This window comes from Acanthaster planci, linkage group LG03 (assembly GCF_054643075.1).
Source record: "Acanthaster planci isolate LZ-2023a linkage group LG03, COTS_SCS, whole genome shotgun sequence".
NCBI classification, from domain to species: Eukaryota; Metazoa; Echinodermata; class Asteroidea; order Valvatida; family Acanthasteridae; genus Acanthaster; species Acanthaster planci.
Window position 1 is genome coordinate 4,169,368 of NC_141779.1, and position 19,419 is coordinate 4,188,786.

General features: G+C 43.2%; 1 protein-coding gene across 3 annotated transcripts; it reads left to right on the forward strand.

The window, feature by feature from the left end:
- The first annotated feature begins 591 nt into the window (after positions 1-591).
- tfip11 (tuftelin interacting protein 11) lies at positions 592-19,419 on the forward strand. Of its 3 annotated transcripts, none has more exons than XM_022247904.2 (13): positions 592-860; positions 3,415-3,530; positions 4,044-4,238; positions 5,380-5,598; positions 7,360-7,667; positions 10,467-10,737; positions 11,852-12,074; positions 12,950-13,111; positions 14,373-14,591; positions 15,696-15,902; positions 16,306-16,451; positions 17,550-17,618; positions 18,023-19,419. In XM_022247904.2, the coding sequence occupies exons 1-13, from the start codon at positions 746-748 to the stop codon at positions 18,200-18,202; spliced, it is 2,430 nt and encodes an 809-aa protein (XP_022103596.2). In that variant the 5' UTR covers positions 592-745; the 3' UTR covers positions 18,203-19,419. The 3 variants fall into 3 exon arrangements, with proteins under 3 accessions (XP_022103596.2, XP_086990308.1, XP_086990307.1); XM_087134182.1 differs by lacking the exon at positions 592-860 and adding an exon at positions 2,831-3,199 and having other exon boundaries at positions 17,553-17,618; XM_087134181.1 differs by lacking the exon at positions 592-860 and adding an exon at positions 2,833-3,199.

Consider the following 19,419-nt stretch of genomic DNA (forward strand, 5'->3'; position numbering starts at 1 on the left):
AGGTAGGGCAGTTGAGTGTAACAGTGACACATAGTTTACCCCCTTCAAGGAGTCTGTGAGATCCCCCGACATTTTCTGTGTTATGGACGCACAAGGAAATTTATGTACCGAGCGTTCAGTTGTTCCAGTAAAATCTTATGAACAAATCGATCATTTTGACAAGTTTTGGTGTGAAAATCAACTTTCCAGGTCAACTTTAAGAATTTATGTCAGTGTGCTGAGGGTTAAGTGTCATGCAGGCAGTCGTTTTGCCCAATGTAATCAGGGAGGAAGGAACTTAACTAAATCTCATGATACAACAAATGCACTCAGAAAATTGAGACTTTGATCAAATAATGGATCCCATGATAAATTGGAAGAGTAAACGTTTAAGTAAACATGATAATTAATTCCCTAATATCTTTTAGTGCCTGCAACCATGCTCAAGCAAATTATCACAGGAGCTGGGCATTTCCCCTAATAATCTCTCATTTACTTGCCTACCCCCCCCCGGGCCCCGCCATGAATTCACACTGTTAAAATTGCACAGCGCCCCCTGTGTATCACTTATCACTAATGTTTGGCTCCCAGACGTTCAAGTACATGTCCAGCCGGTCGGACCATCCCCTCCTTCCTCCATGGTCGGGCGAAGCCAAATCCGGAGGATTTAACCTGACTGCTGAACAACTTGGGATAGGAACTGCGAGAACTTGCCGTCTGCATTGACTTTTGTTGTTGGTGGAGAGCATTTTTGCAGCATCTAACCATGGATTCTGACAAGGAGGAAGTGGAAGACTTTGAGATCACGGACTACGACCTATTGAATGAGTTCAATGTCGATAGACCAAGGAGGCGAATGACAAAGGCGCAAGCAATTTATGGTAGGAACATGATGGAGGTAGACACTGTCTGATGCATGGTAGAAATGACTTCTCGACATTCCATTGGCAATGCAATCATGATGATGTACTCGTACATGTATGTAAATTGGAATGATGTATGGATGATGTACATGTAGGCCTACATCATAGTACATGTAAGGATGACAACAAGCATTGAAGCAATGCATTTTGTGCTCAATTTATCAATCCTATGCCATGGGAAATTGTAACGATTGGTAACCTCAAAATGTAAATCTGCTCCATTTTACATGTTTTATTATGTACTCCAATTCAAGGCATTTCAGGGGGATTGTATCTGAATCTGAATTATATAGGCCTAGTCGGCAAAGCCTCCATTTTACATGTACTTGAGGACCCCAAACATGCCCCAGTTTTTTGACATTTTAACCCCTTCGCACCGGGAGGCGGCTATACCCACCGTAAAAATTGAGATCCTCAGCCCGCTTTTCAGCTATTATTTTCGGCCCATGCTCGAGCGAACACGGTGAAAGAATGAAGACCCTGGCTCTTGTATATATGGTAATTGGTCTTTGTGCGTAGCCCAGAAATGAAAAGACCGATTTTGCATCATAATCATCAGCTTCACAATAGTCCCCACTTTGAAAAGAGGCAACGAGAATGTGGAAGGGTGAGTAGAGCCGCATGCCACCGAACAATCAGCATTTTCACCATGTAATTCAAAGCGTGCAAAGCACGCAGGGCCACAAACCGAGAATTTGCGGTTTGGCAGGTGGCCTTCGTGGCCAAGCGAGGCTGCAATTCTTGGAGTCGGCTTTCGGGAAGAAATTCCCGTCGTCAAGGGGTTAATCTTGCGAAACTGGTAAGTCCCCCTCCCCCCCAAAAAAACAAAGGCAACACTCTCTTTATTGCGTTGACCCTACTTTTTGGAAATTTCAAATTGTAAATTGTAAGAAAATGTGACTTTTTTAGTGATAAACTAACCATGTAAATTTGAATTCACCATGTATCATGTATTAAACCACTCGCAGTTTCCCCTCAAAATTTCCCTCAAAACTCAAAACCCTACCCTTCTTTTCTCTCTGGTAGCAAAAAAGTTTCATTTGAAAGCTGATCTCTGATTGGTTGATGCAACACAAACACTTTGTCCATCCCTAGATATCGTACAAACAGGTACAAAAACAGTGCCATCCCATTTTTAGTAAACTTATTGAGTGCAAATTGTTGAAATTTTTTTAACTCCGGTTTTAACTTTGATTGTTGGAAGTTTGGGGTTTTTTTAATTTGCAAGTTTTTTGTTTTCTGTTTTTGAAATATTAGTCTGTTTGTTTTTATCTGAGCTTTTTGTGATTTTTAGTTAATTTTTCCTCCTTTTTACTTATTAACGTTTTTACTGCTCTTTTTAACACCCTGATTGTAAACTTGCCCTCAATTCAGCCCTTGGGCTGCGATGGGAAAGTTCAATAAACCAGAATAAATAAATAAACACAGTGACATTGTAAAATCTGCTTGGTAGAGTGTCGCTGATTGGTTACTGGAAAGTTTCCTTAGAAAGTGGATCTCTGATTGGTTGGAAACATGAGAAAGACAAATTAGGGAGTAAGAATATAAAGAGAACAGCCGCACGTTACCAAAGGTCACACAGTTGCCATGAGTGTATGTGTCCAGTTGACCGTGTATTTACATTGACAAGACAAATGTAACAAAGTCACATTTTTCTCCTGATTTACTCTTACTCTTCCAAATGTAACCCATATAGGGTCATGAAAGCAAGAAACACAGTCTCAAACTAGGGTTTGTGCGCAGGGTGCCAAATGATGTTTATATATGGAACTCTTTACCTGTTGACAATTGCACTGTCAAAACTGACTGATTAAAGGAGCCTTGGTTATTGTAGGCCTATTTCATTGCTACACCACCATTTGTACACCTGTGAAATGATATACTGTCTGTGGAAGAAAGTTGGAACTGAAAAAGAAAAGACTAGAAATTAGTCAGTGTTGAGATGTCTTTTATATAAATTATACAAATATAACATGGTTTGAGGTTGCACAGTCGATGTTAGTTCCCTGAGGTATTGGGAGTTAACAAACTAGTACCCTCGACACAGTAATGTTTGAGCGTTTCCGCCGCATTTTGGACAACCTTAGTGGACGAGGCGTCCCTATTGCCCACAACATTTTCCAGTTCGGCGTCACTCAGCTGAGGAAAACGCTGGTTGTCTTTTATGTGTGCCACCATCTTTTCATATGAGCTGCGTATTGTTGCTGGGCTGGCGCCACCACAAGTGCACAGTACACCCGGGCAGTACAGCTTCTGGATTTTCTGCTACTGCGCACGCGTTTTCAAGTGTCGCCTGGGTAAGCAGGGGGACAGTTAAAAACTTATGCGTATTTACTCTTTGCATGAACAATCACATGTGCGCTTGACAAACAGCAAAAATAGTGGCTGGTGCGTGACCTTGAATGCACCAATGAGAGTTTGCCGATCCGTCATGAATATGTATGAGGTATAGTAACATAAGTTAATGCTCACTTTCAAAAAGGAAATTACAAATTTTTAAACAATATTGCAGGTGTCTGGGCCAACAGTGATGACGAACCAGAAGAAAGACAAGGATTTGGTTCATCTGGTCGGCGTGGCCAAGGAGACCTGAACTTCATCAGTACAGAAGTTACAGGAGGTGAACAGGTAACCAGACTCCAGTTAGTGAGATAGTACACATCTTAAACTTAGTTTGATCGTTGCATTATGAATGTCCACGAGAGTCTATGAAAGCTCAGCACCCTAAAATGGCTTGAACACAATGTGTATAAGATTTTTGAAGAATATTACAAAAATATTTAAATTTTGATATCAAGCAACCAAACGTTTCTGTGATATTTCTGGTAATGCATGCGATGCAGTCAAGCCAGATGTGTCATTATGGCAACATTTTTGAAAATCTTAAATCCCAGCATCCCATCGTTTTAAGTCTCAACTTCCATACTTGGAACCAACCCAGGGTCGTGTCCAAGCAATGAAGATGACATTGTGCTCTTTTCAAATAAATAAAAATGTCCAAGATACCTAGGGTCAATAAAAGGCTAATTTTTTTTATGGCATCACAAATTCAGCTTTGGTGGATAAGTCATAACATCTTGAGTAAGTTTTTGCATTCTTTTTCCAAAAGAATTGCGATTGTACTTTCCAATTTCAACACAGAATGATGAAAACAAGGATGGCAAAGCTGACATCTCATACCAGTTGCCTCTGCGAGCTGAGGGGTCTTCCAAAGGTCAGAGTTCCAAGGTCATGACCAATGCACAGAAGAAGCACGCTGAGCTGATGAAGTCCGACAAGCAGTTTGGGAACTGGCAGAAGCACACGACGGGCTTCGGGGAGAAGCTGCTCCTTCAGGTAAGCTACTGATCGAAAACTCAACATTTCCACTTGGCTGAGAGGCACGAATCTGCTTTAACTCTAACCTCGTAAGGCCTTTTCTCACTTGAACATCCATCCCTAGGGACGAACTTGCCCTAGGATTGCTCCGAGGTACCCTGGGGGGACTTTTGGTTCTTCACTCCCGGGGATGGTGGGAGGGGGGTATTTTCACCCCATATCGCCCAAGGCTACTCCCTTGAGATTTGGTCAAGTGGGAACAGACCTGTAAGTCCATTTTGCCAGGCTGCATCCTCAATCCTTCAACTGCGTCCCTGGGAAAAATTGGACATAGCCCCAATGCTTCAAGTCTCTATTACTTTTTCAATGTGTTCCTTGGAAGGGTGAGCACTGCCCCCATCCTTTGAAATCCTCTGGCAATCCCTTTATCCCTTATATTGAGGAAGTGCGAATGATATCCAGTATAAAGTATTCTTAAATATATGCATGACCGAGCATAAAGAACACAAGGTTCGGCTGAAAACTTTGACACTGTGGATCCTTCAAAATCAGCTCCTCACTTTTGCCAGACAGCTTCAATCTTCTGAAATCCTTCAAAAACACTCACAGGATTTGGGGATTAAGAACAGTTTGGGTCAAGTGCGATTGGTGTTACATGTATCCAGATGACAGCGTGCATCAGGAACAGTGCATATGCAGTGGCAGTAAATTTGAGGTTAATTAGCATCTGTATTTAATGCAAAACATTGGAAATTTTTGAACCAACGTTTCTTTGAACACAGATATGAAAATTGCTGTTAAGAATTGATTTGGTCATCTTTGATCAAGAGTCCACAGTTTTATGAATACTTCTACACAGATCCACCTAAAAAGGCGCTCATAACTCTACAAAAGAGACTAACAAAGATCTTATGGTGGCTGGCAACCACAGACCCCCAGGCTGTTTGGCCTTGAGGATGGTCGATCTGTTGGATCTCGTTGCACAGGGCAGGCAAGCTACTTTGACAGATGATGCAAATTGATGTGTCTTGCAAGGTTTCTTGCCAAAACACCCTGGAGGTATAGGGTCGCCGACTATTAATTTGTACGTTATCTTTCCCATGGATATTGTAGCACTGAACCTGCAACTAAGTGTATACTATCCCTTATTCTTTCCCAGATGGGTTACATCCCAGGGAAGGGTCTAGGCAAAGCCAACCAAGGAATCGTCCGGCCGGTTCAAGCCACCAAACACAAGGGCAAGGGGGCCGTGGGCTCTAACGCCACGCCGCAGTACGTGGGTAGACGCGGCGGCCAGGAACCCGAAGCGGCAGACTCTGAAGAGGAGGAAGACGCGCAGTTTCGGGAGGAGCTTGCCCGGTGGAAGAAAGGAGGAGAGGTGAGCGTCATGTCTTTTGCTTTGGCAGGAAGTGAAACGGATGCTGTGTTATGTAACACTTAACCGTCTTCACAAACTAACACCCAAGTGCTGTTTGGGTACTCTATGTGAAGACTGTGCAATGCATAACTTTGGTTCCACAAACTAAAATGAAGGTTTGTGAGTTTTTCACTCATTGGCCTGAATTTTAAAGTTTTCGGTCATGTTTGGAGAAGAATACTTTAAAAAGTTTAACATGAATTTTACTCAATCCATTTATTTCTGGAATGTAGTTGTAATTAACTAAAATCTTAATAACTTTGGAAACCAAGAAAAGTTACAGTACGTGAAAAGAAAAATGTCTTGAGTGCAGATGCAGTACCTGTTTGTCAGTTTGTGAAAAAGAGAGTTATCCAGAATGGTACATTATCGGTGTAAGACAGGCACAGAAGTATCACTTTGTGTCGGCACATCATGTCAGTGAGGACTTTCCCCCATCCACCGAGAGCGAGGCTAGTTTCTTCAGGATGCACAATGTAATTTCCTTGAGCCATCACTGGCTAAAATTTGTTTCAACAATAACCAGATTAACATTTCTGTGTGCACGTGAATTGTACATGCAGAGTATGTACCAAATTTATGGCATGAGATCGGGCATTTGTGCAGTAGTCGAGGGATGCAGATTAATGTAGAATCTTCACCAAGCTGTAAATCACAGTAGCCCCTCACTTTGGCCACGGAAGGATCCAAATTACATTAAAAAGTTTAGTTTAAAAAGGTAGCTTACTGGTAGCACTGCACCCATGCAAGCAGGAGCATCAACTGCTTGAGAAAGCCCCATCAGGTGTTTATGCAACAGTTGGTAGACATATATTGATTAGAGCAGTAAGCTACATGTACATGTACCCACATTGCCTTGCAACATGGGAATTTGCTACACATAGAATTTGGGGGGGAAGGGGGATTAGCCCATCCCGTTCCTCAGTCCCTCTTTTCTGCACAGGAACCATTCCAGAGCGGAACAATTACTGCATTGGTTAACACGTGTTGATAATATAGACAGGCCTTGACCATAGCACTAGACCAGCGTGTAAAGTCTGGTACAAACTACTGCAGGTTAGTAAAATGCATGCTTTACCTTGCCCGGGAAAAATGGCTAGGAAAGAAAAACCTACCTGTTTGAAACTGTTGTTTGTCTCATTAATAGAGATGAAGATATGTAAAATTTTGATTGTACCTGCTGGTCATTATCAATTGTAACAGCTTTGAATCCTCCACCTTTAAATTTTAAAATTGACAGCTTGACTTCACATTAACAGTTGAAAATCAATAATGTTGGAAAAAAAAGCAGTCAAAGTTTGATTTGCTAAACAGTGTCCAGTGGGCTAGTGAAAATATCTGCAGGCTGGTGAAAAAGATTTGTTAACCTGCGCGGTGGGCCAGTGAAAAGTATAAGGTCAAGGCCTGCTTATGGATGTGACAAACTAGGAAAGTACCCAGTCAGAGGCAGTGACATTTCATGATTCCAACACAGAGGCAATGCTTGTGTATTGAGTGTGTTGAATACATTTGATTAGACAAGGTAGATGGTGGTTGCATGCAATGAAGGTGATGGTAGTGGTCAGTACGGTATGCGCAAAGTTAATTTGTGTGGAAAAGAGAACTGCTCATTTTCCATATCCTTGCTTTTAAGTTTTCCCACTTGGAAATTGTCTAGGCAAGAGGGAAGTGCAAGTAGCCTTCATTTTACCTTCTCCATCTGCAATTATCTCCCCAATTCAGGCTGCCAAGAAAAAGACCAAGTATGTCTACCGCACGGTAGAGGAGGTGAAGAAATCAGGGCACCTCAAGAAGCGGAAGAAAGCTGATCCCGCCGCCTCAGGCGTGAAGGTCATTGACATGACGGGGCCCGAGCAGCGTGTTATGTCGGGCTACAGTCATCTTGGAAAGCAGCACGACAAGCCCAGCGAGAGGTTAGAGGTCGAGGGCCCAGAGGGCAAAAAGTCGGCCTTTGAGATGCCGGAATTAGAGCACAATCTCCAGCTCCTGGTGGAGATGGCTGAGCAGCAGATCATCCAACATGACAGACAGTGAGTTGAGGTTTTCTGGACACTTTCATTTCCGACAATATGAATAGCACAAAGCGGTGCTTGAGTGTGCTCTGCTCACCCTAAATTCACAGAACCACGTCATTTCGATTTTCAGTAATGGTAGCCAAGCACTGCATGTAATCATTCAGTGCATTTTCATTTCACAATTGGGAATTCTTTGTCAGTTTCTCAATTCCACGGTTTCCAAGTGCAATTTTCCTTCACCTTATAGGTACAAGTACATGTAAATAAGATGGAGTCAATTTGAGTCAAGCTCTTAAATGCAATTTTTTTTAACGTATCCGCTACATGTTTGCTTGTCAGTTCATGAAAACCAGAATTATTCTACAACACGTCAGCGTTCACAGTGCGCTCACCTAGGTGTTAGTTCATGAAACCACTCTCATTAATCATGGTTTTCACAAAGTGTCTGCACACAGTATCGGTACCTGCAGTTAAGTTTGTTATAACAGTGATGATTCGTTTTAATGTTTTATTCTCTAACCCTAACCGCCCAAGGGTTGCTGGACCTAGCCTTCCCATATCACACAAACTTCAACACCTTGGAAAACACTCTTACCTCACAGTACCCAATCCCACAGACTTCAACAGTACTCCTGTTGCAAGAGCACTCAATCCCCCAAACTTCAACAGGGCTTTACCTGTGTGGTTCTGTTTGTTTGGCTACAACAGGTGTATTGCACAATACAAAGAACATGGACAGGCAGTACCTATTCAAACAAACTCACACACCATCAAGCTGCATATCCATCCCCAACTGCTGGGATAAAGTGAGAGGACCACAGTAAATGTACCCATTCAGTCAAAATTCAACAGGGTACAGTGTATGTGCAGGCCCACAGTACCCATTCACACCAAATAAAACACCAGATAGTTGGCTACCAGTACCCAATGCCACAAACTCACACACTTTACTGGTGTTGGATTCTGTGTGGTTAGGGCTAAAGCAGTGTTGTTGTACAAACCAGGTGATTATTGTACCAGTCAAGACCAGAGAAATTTTTCCACAAGTCTCGTCAATTGAAGTCCCTCTGTAGTCATAATGAACATGGTACTTTCTCTGACATTGGTTATTTAGGTGACATTTTCTCCAAACTGGCCTGACTTCTCTGCCCCATTTTTGGATTGAAATATGCCGATATTCCAAGTGATAGCACACACAAGGCTACTTGGCACATTGGAAGCCACCATTTAATTTCCGTACGTGTAGTGTTTCCTTCCATTTATTTTAACAAAAACTGTTATGAAGTCAACAAGTCAAATTTTATGTCAGTTTTAAGCCATGTGTGCAAAGTCAGTTTTTTCCCCCAAACTCATGTCTCATGTTAAAAGTATTGTGACTCATGTCTGACAGAGCAACTCATCAGCAACACTGCCATATACCGTAAAATCTCGATAACTCAAAGTCGGTTAACTCGTAACCCGGCTTAACTCGAAGAATAATTAATTCCCCGCCGAAAGAATAGGCTTTTATGTACAAAAAATATCTGTAACTCAAACTGCTCACGTTGCCGGATTTGTTTACCTCGAAGTTTTTGTGTAGCAGATCCAAAAGAAACCGCTGCCAAAAAACTTCCAGAAAGTGAAAACAGAATGTGGGTCTAGTTATGAATCATTTCTGACACGCACACTTCATCTTTTCACACCGGAACACTTGCAAGAACGCTACAGTGATGATCAATCTAGACACGTAAACCACACTGTGACCGCAAAATCCGACTTGCAGGAATTGGCCCAATTGTTACCGTGGGCCCATTGTAGTCAGTGCGTCGGCAGGCCAACTGATGGCTCTTTGCAGTGGCTGCGGCAATGCATTGGAGATCTTTGTGTATGCCACACGCGCCACATGCACGTTCGGAAATTAAGTCTGGCCTCATGGTCTGGGAAAACTACTTGCGCTCGCCCATGCGATGGCTGCCCAATTGGAGCCACAAACCACAGCATGCTCAGCCGCAGTGGACCAACCACATGACTGCAATGCAGAGCTTTTGCGCAGCTAAATCTCACTCCCAAAAAATAAACAAAAGTTTGAAAATAAATAACAAAGAACAAAAAATAAAAACTGACACCAACAGCATTTTTGTTTTTACAAAATTTTATGAAAAAAGTCGTCTGACTCGTCGGGAAACCCCGCCCGAGTATGCATGTGCAAGGCACTGCTTTGCGGTGCACGGTATCAGAAATGGGACCACCACAATGCGTCACACATGCACAACGCAAAAGAAAGATTTGCCACACAAAGGTACACAGTTTAAATGACGTACAGTACATGTAATATGTTATTTATCAGCCGATTGACAGCAAAAATCCTCCGCTAGAATGTCTTTCTATGAATAAAAACTTGTGGCACCAAAGTATAAAATAACCACAATGTCATTTCAAAAGTCAAGGAGATTTACAGTAACTGTGCATCAGCGTATCGGTACATGTTATGATACACATCGTAATAATGACTTAACTTCAAAAGAAATCGGGACCTTCTTTTAACTCGAATTTCGGATAACTTAAATTTTTTGTCCATTCCCCAGAGATTTGAGGTATCAAGGTTTTACCATACTTTTAAAGTTACTTGATGCCTCCGTTTCAAAAACCTCTACATTACTTGACATGAGAAACACTTTTCTGCCTTATTTATTAGCTTTACAGTTTCATTACCTTGGTTTCACTTTGATGTTATACCTCAGTATTTTAAAGTCGAGAATTGCCAGAAATTGAGATGATCCTCTTTTGTCATATCCCTCAATCAATCCCTCTGCACATGTTCTCTACCCTCTCCAGGTTACACCACGAGGAGGACATGGTCGTCAACCTCCAGCACGAGCAGGGCAAACTCCGGGCCGTCCTCAACCAGGAGGAGCGGCAGATCTCCCAGCTGGAGAAGATCATGGGCATCGTGGAGCAGTGTGAGGCGCGGTCCAAGCCCGGCTGCCCCGACCCCCTCTCCCTGGACGACTGCGAGGAGATCTTCAAGACACTGCAGAGCGACTATCGGGAGGAGTATAGAGCATTTGAGTTGTCACAGCTTGCCGCTGTAATTGTCTTACCGCTGGTGAGCCAGTGCATTTTTTTTGGTGAAACATTCTGCCACAATCCAAACACGGAACATTATTTCGTTTCTAAAATTCCTGTTTCTATGGTAAAATATTCATGAGCATGGTACACCCTCCTGAATCCTCCAAAATTCTTCGGATGGTTTTGGAGGATTTTGGAGGATTGAGGGTGAATGGCAAAAGTGCATGGCTGATTGCGAAGGATGCCATCTGTGAAGGTCGTGGATTAGACCTTGTGTTGTTTTTGCTTAGTCAAACACAAATTCAGCTCGATATTTCTTTTGAATCAACTGCACAGCTCAAGAATGCCCTTTGCACTGCCTCAACATAATGACAGGAATTGCCAGAGGATTTTGAAGGATTGAGGCAGTAGGCACACCTCCAAATAACATTTTCAAGAAATTTTGGAGGATTGAGGCTGAATGCAATTTTTTCATGCCGAAAATCAGAGGATTTTGGAGGATTGAGGATGGTTCCTAGTAAAAAGGCCTAGGGGGTTAGGGTTACACAGATTGATTGAAAGGTTAAAATTTACAGTAATTGTTTTTTAGTGGTGTACCTCACTGAGTTTCCAGACATTGATCCGTACCCTACTTAACACAAGTGATTTACAGTATGTTGCGCCACCAAAAGATTTCTATGGGGGGGCTATTTTCCAAGTTTACACGCGACAAAAATATGGCATTTATCTTGAGAAATTGTGAGATATTTGGAGTTTCAGAGTATCTGAGCAGCATTCTGCCTCCTGACAAAAGTGCACCATCTTGATGACTTCAAACGGATATTCAAACTGCACTTGTGAATCTTCTACCCAAACAAACAAATATGGGGAAAAATTCAAGTTCCCTGCGTGCAGCTGATGAATAAAATTTGTCAACCGTTTTCCCACAATGCACTGCAAAAATGGCCTCTGCATGTCAACTTCTTTGTGGCACGCTACACAGTGAATCACCCGTTTTGAATTTTTCACCACTTTGCATCCATTTCCAAAATGAATATTTGATTAATTTAATATTCAAATATTCAGCACAGCCCTAGCAGTGCTTTTAATTACCACAGCTACATGTGCCAAAGACATCAGCATTATGTCTGCCCTGTGCTGTCCTTTTTCAGATAAAAGAAGAGCTGAGGTCTTGGAATGCTCTCAGGGACAGCAACAAGCATGTGGACCTCTTCAAAAGGTGGAAGGGTTTGCTAGACATGGATGACAGCCGCTTCCTGCTGCCCAATGGCAAGACCATGACGGTGTACGAGAGGCTGGCCTGGGACATCTGGATGCCGCAATTCCGTCGGGCCATCAGCAACTGGAATATGAGAGAGTGCGACCCTATCATTGGTAAAAGTGGCCTGAAATCGGACAAAATACTCAATAAATTGACGCCAAGTTTGGACATTTGGAAAGCGGTTATCTCCTTTTGCCAAAGTTGAAAAGCAACCATCCTTATCACTAACTATCTCCCACGTGTTTAAGTCCCCTTTTCCAAAATTTAGACTTTCTCCTGAAGATGGTCAGAGCATACTGACTCAAACGCCGTTGTTTTTTAACCTCGGTTCTTCTAAGAACCACGCTTCTTGTTTTGATTTAGTGCCCTCACATGGCGTATCCACAAGAGCTCTCAAGTAGTGTTTCCATTTAGCACAACCCAGTCACGTGGTTGAAGCTGCCCATAGGAATATATGAGATCACCGTGGCCAAGGTGGCCCACATGTGGTGGAATTGTTTCCATTTAACACAACCCAGTCACGTGGTTGAAGCTGCCCATAGGAATATATGAGATCACCGTGGCCAAGGTGGTCCACATGTGGTGGAATAGTTTCCATTAAAGCACAACCCAGTCACGTGGTTGAAGCTGCCCATAGGAATATATGAGATCACCGTGGCCAAGGTGGCCCACATGTGGTGGAATTGTTTCCATTTAACACAACCCAGTCAGGTGGTTGAAGCTGCCCATAGGAATATATGAGATCACGGTGGCTAAGGTGGTTCACATGTGGTGGAATAGTTTCCATTTAGCACAACCCAGTCACGTGGTTGAAAAAGTTCGATAGACCCTATGCTGATGTAGTGCAATCCAAACCTGCGGTGGTGACTTTAGAGATATTTCATCTTCCTCCAATCTCACCCCGGGAGATCCAGATCAGTGTGAAACAAAGAGGCCCCTAATTTGCTACTTTTTCATCCAATGACTCGCCATCCCTTCTATCCTCCAGAGCTGCTGGAGAACTGGCTTCCCTTGCTGCCCCAGTGGCTCCTCAACAACATCTTAGACCAGCTTATCTACCCCCGTCTCCAAGAGACCGTGGACGAGTGGAACCCAGTGGCCGACGTCGTCCCGATACATGCCTGGTTACACCCTTGGCTCCCTCTGATGGGTATTAAAATCTTGTACAAACTTCACCTCCTAAATACTCCAAACTTCAGCACAGTACAATAACCTGATGTAGCATTTGATGTATTCAAAATGTGGGTCTCCAACTGCAGACTGTGTAACATTGAAACCAGATACTGGATTTTGGTTAAATATTAACCATATGCTGCCGGGGAGCCCGGTTTCGGGTACGTGTTATTCATACGCACAGTCAGGGAGCCCAAAATCAAAAAAAAGAGCTGGGCCTTGTAACAAAAGACCGCACTTGGAACAGAAGCCCGAGCTGCTGGGAACTGCCAACATTTTTTAGCTGTCAATAGCAGAGGAAATCCGACATTGTTTTGAAAGATTATACCACTGTTTGTGGCATTCAGCACAAGCGGATTACCACTAGGGACAAAAGCGCTCCAGAGCTCCAGTGATGAGCGATACAGCACTGCTAACCTGGCCCCTATTGAAAAAACGCCAGTAGCGCACTGTGCCAGTTTTGGGAACAAAAGAAAATTACATAACACCACACAATCTGGGCTCTTTTTTACAAGGCAGCAGACCTGGCTGAAATACTAGGGCATCAATAGATGTTGTCTGTCAGATAAGAGTAGCCACCAGACAGTCATTCTTGTGGGTGTAAATGTCCAGTAAATGAAGCTATGATTTTTTGAAGAATTTTGAAAATGGAAAATCTTTACGTCATGCAACTTTAAATTAGGATCAGAGCCAAAAATCAAAGGGATGGTCCATCCTTATGGTAATATTTGGAACATGCTAGCTTGTTTCATCCAATTCCGAATTTGTAGTACAATTGGATGTTTAAGAACATCATTTTCAAAGTCAGTTTTCACAGTAGTTGTTAAAATAATATTGGAAACATGGATGAAAGGTCTGTCGCCGCTCCAAGATCTCTCCCTCTCTCCAGGCATTGCTTTTACCTTACATGTTTTATACCATTAGAAAGTTCTTTTGTCCAGCAGAATAATCACAGTTTTCGATAAATTCAGCTTTTAGTTAATTTGTGGGAGCAGGTCATGTGAAAGAATTACAGGTGAATCCCTTGAAAAAGCCGCCCATGCTTTTTGCTGTTATTGATTTGAGAATCATCCAAATGTAATCCTGAACACTTGATAACAGTTGTTAACCACATGTTAGTTCCTTTCACAGGCTAGCCACACTTTTTTTTTACACATTGAAATAAGAACTGCCAAGCATTTGATTTTTGATTGAAAATGTCACTGTTGTCAGTTGAATGATTGTGTTCCCTGCCGTAGGTGATAAGCTGGAGCCGTTGTACATCCCCATCCGACAGAAGCTGGCCAAGGCTCTTACCAACTGGCACCCCAGCGACACCTCGGCCAAGACCATCTTGATGCCCTGGCGGAGGGTGTTCTCCCGGGGGACCCTGGAGGCTTTCCTGGTCAGGAACATCGTGCCCAAGCTGGCTGTCTGCCTGCAGGAGTTTGTCATCAACCCCTACGACCAGCATCTCGGTGAGTGACCTCTGGGGTACAACTTGATCCTTTGAAAAGTTGACTACCAGGAAGCTCCCCTCCTCCATATTGATGGGGTACCTGTCACACTGTACACCTGTCACACTTTTATTCCTGCGGATGATGGGAGTGAGGTTGGTGTAGTGGTTCTTTCCCTCACCTTCCTCCTCTGCGACCCCGGTTCAAGTCCCACCAGGGTCAGCATGTGGATTGGGTTTTTCAGTCCCTGCCTGATTCCATGGGTATTCCCTGGAAGAGTTATCCAGGGTTTTCCTCCCACCTCTAAAATGTAACATTTTTTCACTTCATCCCGTAATTGGCGCTAAATGCGCTGTTGGATGATCAGATATATGAATAAATAAATAAATAAAGTGTGCCCTGTCAGAGTTTGTCACATTATCAACAATGCCAGTCTGCTCAGTTCACTATGCAAAAGTCTTTTATGTACAACAACATATTCTCAGTGGCAGGAGTCTAATTTATCTTTCAGAAGGAATAACATTTGTGGTTGGCAAACTGGCTATCAACATGTCAACCATTTGACTCTGAAGTGTAAGCGCAGTCTTGCTATCTGAATATGCAGGCACAGCTGATTGGTTCAAATGTTAAGTGCCATCTCACTCACCGTCTGCTTGCATTACGTCGTGCAATGGTCATTGTCTGGAGACAGAGCGTACAAAACCTGCTGCCCAAAACAATTGAATCCACCAGAATATTACTATCTCACTAAAGGGGTTTCACTCAGTCGTCACCAAGTGCTGGTGGCTTCGTGGCAACCATAGTTAGACATTATCGGTTCAATACTGAAAGATCCCTACGGTAGTCAGATGATTTTTGGAAAATATCCCTTGGATCTTATTGTGTGCTTGAAAGAAATGTTTATGGTAATTGTAACAGGACATCACTACCAGGCTATTTTTATTTGCTTGGCCAATTTCTTGGGCCGGTATACTTGAAATTTCTCCAAATCATCTTGCCCGATTTCATGGTCTGAGCAATGTTCTTCAATAAGGACCTTATAGCACTGACTTGACGCCGTGTCCCTTTCTCACGTCAGAGTCTCTCAGCAAGGTGCCTTTACCTTTATTTGATTTCAAATCTCAGAGCCTTACCGCTGGGTGGTAGACTGGGAAGAGTTACTTCCAACCCCAACGCTGGCTAGCCTGTTTGAGAAGCACTTCTTGCCCAAGTGGCTTCAGGTCCTGTGCTCCTGGCTGGGCAACAACCCGGACTACGAGGAGGTCAGCGAGTGGTATCTAGGCTGGAAAGGACTGCTTCCCGAACGCATCCGGGAGGAGCCGGCCGTCAAAGGTAAGCGTCAATTCCACCAACTAAGCACTTAACCAAGCGGAAACAAATTACCATAAATTCAAGTGGGAGGGATTGGTGGAATATAAGCATCAATATCTTTGGCCTGCTAAGCATGTAATACCCAAGCATGAAAAAATTCTGCCAAACTAAATTAAAATCAACAGCCTGCTGGTACACCATGAATGGATGTTGGGAATCATTCCTCCTGCGACATTATCATTACGTCTTGCATCACCCCTGCGCTGTTTTTCTTTTTAAAAGCCAAAGTAGGATAGATGTTTTTCTCACGGAAGATCCTCTGAAATTAATTGTCAGATTAAGCAACAAAAACAGAGGGCAGACAAATGAAAAGCAGAGCAGATATCAATTTCTCGTGATGTGACAATAATTTGTTTATGTGCAGCTTACTTGAAGGATGCGCTTGATGTCATGAACCAAGCAGTCTCAGGTGCACATCCTGTGCGAGACGCCGATAACATGGCCTACGTCAGCAGCCTGCGGCGGCAGAGAGAAGCAACAAGCAGCAGCAGATGGGAGCCAGAACCAATGGTGAGTTACCGGGATCATGGAGGTATTAAACACAAGGAGTTAGAATAAGTCCCTACAGACCGTACTCCGATTAGCCGCTCGGGTTGGCTCCATAGACAAAGCGCGGTTACCGGCCCCAGTGTTGAAGACCCTAGACAATCTTTGTACGCAGTGATCACCACCGCCAGGTAGCTGGTAACCCACAGACTCGCTGTGTTTCCCTGCGGCATAATGGAGTAAAACTAAATGGTGGAAAAGATGCACGAAGAGGATTCGCAATTCTCTCCTGTAGTCCTCAAGAGTCAGCGAGTGATCTCCGCAGATGCGCTCAAAAATTCTGAATCGGCGGTGGTTATTCGGAAAAAGTCAGAAATTTTTTAAGTCAGTTACGACATTTTGCAGTTCTGGTGGTAGAGAATAAATACCCAAAATATGAACTGCGATATTTATATCATAAGTCGCAATCCTAGTGGTTCCTACGATTAAAAGAAGGTGGAAACATGCCACAGGAATGCATTTGACAACGTGACGAGGTTTCATGCCTGGTCAATAGTGGCCAATGACAGGAAGGACAACGAATCCTCCCGTGTGTTTGTGTGTTTTTTTATTTTCCTCTGGACCAGCTACATTCTTTCAGTTTTCTTTTCACATATTTTTGTTTTAGTAATTTGGTTTATTGTTAAGAGAGACGTTTTGGTGATGTAAAGAGGCAACCAGACTTTCATTATCATTGAAATATCAGAACAATCACTAAAATTATCGAAATTTAAGTCTCCGAGGACGGTGATTTTCATCTCATGGTGGCCATGTTGAACACGCGGAAGTGTTACGGACATGCGTACACGGTACCCACAATCCGTTCCAAATGCAATTCCCAGCATTCCTTGTAGCCCGCAAACGGCGCGAAATTTGATTTGTCCTTGCAGTACGTGCAGTGCTTGCCGTGGCCATCATTGACCCTTTTGACCTCTCTATGTGCTTACTCCTTGCGTATAACAGCTCCATGCCGGGATCTACTAATTGGCCCACTGTACTGTGTGATTGCATTGCATCCATGATAAACCCCCTAAGACAGTTCTTGAAGAAGTAATCTAAACTCAGTTGCCATTCTTATTCCAGCAGGCGAGACAGTCAAGCGCTCCAACCATCACTGTGCCTACCAACTTCAGGGATCTAGTTGAAAAGAAGGTGCGTGACTTCAAGTTTAAAGGCATTTTTTTTGCTGATGTAAATCAAAAATTGAGAACACTCATTACAAATGTACGGAATGAGAGAAATTCCTACTTCTAGGACAACTTGATTTCTTTGTTCACTCAATTTTTTGACCTCTTACACGTTGAGTATCAGGCCAAAAGTACTTTTTCAGCCGTGACAGAGATCTTTTCTTTATACGTTGTTGCTTTTTATACTTCGTTCTTTTGTGGATAACTTTGAGAGAAAATGAGAACTCTTGCTAGTTTTGCACTTGAAGAAAAAAATGAGTTCTTTTTTGTTATGATTGGAGGGCTTCTCATAAGTATTGCTAAAAAGAGTACGGATCAAGTGCTGTAATATCGGTGTTGCATACGTATCATTTTTATTCCATTTTGCAGGCATCGGAGAACAGTATTGTTTTCCTACCCACCAACCGGCGACATGAAGGGAAGAATGTGTACGTGTTGGGCCCTCTTAATATCTACATAGAGCGATCTGTTGTTTATGTCCACCAGGGACACGTATGGACACCTATGGGCTTACAGACAGCCATTGAATTGGCCCAGAATATGGCCTAGGCTAAGGGAAGCGGTGTAGGGTCCAGTCAAGATGCCAAAATACCATGTGACCACAGGGATTTGTTTTTCTTGAGATCAGCCACCATTGCAGCAGGCAAGCAGTTATTTAGCAGCCGCGCGCCGTACGGTTTGAATTAAACAAATAGCTTGGTTTCCATGGATTCCAATATCAAATAGCACAATGGTCATGACTTGTGCCAGGTGCTGCTGTAGTTATCCTATCATTCCAATGTTGGTCGCTGACTCCATGTCGTTCTCATACTTCCTGCCAATCGTAAAGCTCTGAAGGCTTGCCTACAATCTAAGCACAGTGCGCGGCACCGCAGTCTTCTACGACAATGGGGGGTATAGGTTCGGTCACGTGAGTGATTGAGAGCAGTCCGTTGTGGCTTACTTCAACCTAACTGTGGTCCTTGCCAAGGAAATCTTACAGAAGCAGCTTGAGAAAGTTTCTCCATCAGCATTAGATGGACAAGTGAATTCAAACAATCAGGCAAATCAGCTTTCTTCTACGTGGACTTGGGGCACAGGTCAGGTACCGTCATGGATACAGAGAGGCAGACTGGGCCTTCCACAGGTGGTTATGTTATTGCTCAGCCAAGTCATTCGGGTACGGCCTTAAACACCATCTGGTAACAGCAGCGCCCTCTGTTGCTCCGCGCCGAGCATATCCAGTTTATTAGTGTGACGTTACTTAAGCTCAGACTGCGCTTACGACACATAGGATAGCATCCGAACCACTGAAGCAGAGGTTTAATAACACAATTTGAGTGTCCATCCAGCAGGAGCTTGTCATCAGTGGTGCGTGCGCGTGTACGACGAAGTCACTAATGAAGCGGACAGCTTTCAGAAATGTTCATCTTCTTTCATGTACAATGTATTCTGTTGAGGGTTAATCATTGTGACAGTGGCAAAGCTGTTGACGGACACAGCTACAGCATGGTCAAGGTAAAAGCAAGCCAAGGTGCCAAACAGTTGCCAAAAGTACTTCTCACATTGAGGGTGGCCAGGAGTCACTTTCTACAAATGCAGCAAAGTCTCTCCACCCTGAAAAGAGAAAGTAACTTTTTGGAGATCTTGTTATATTTTCTGGGTCGATCTGCACCTTACTTTTCAGGGAGAAGGGGTGATATCTTTCGTTAATTTTAATTGTAATTTATAATGAACAATTGCTGTAAGAAGTTGTGGTCTCAATAAAGAAAACAGCATTTTATAGA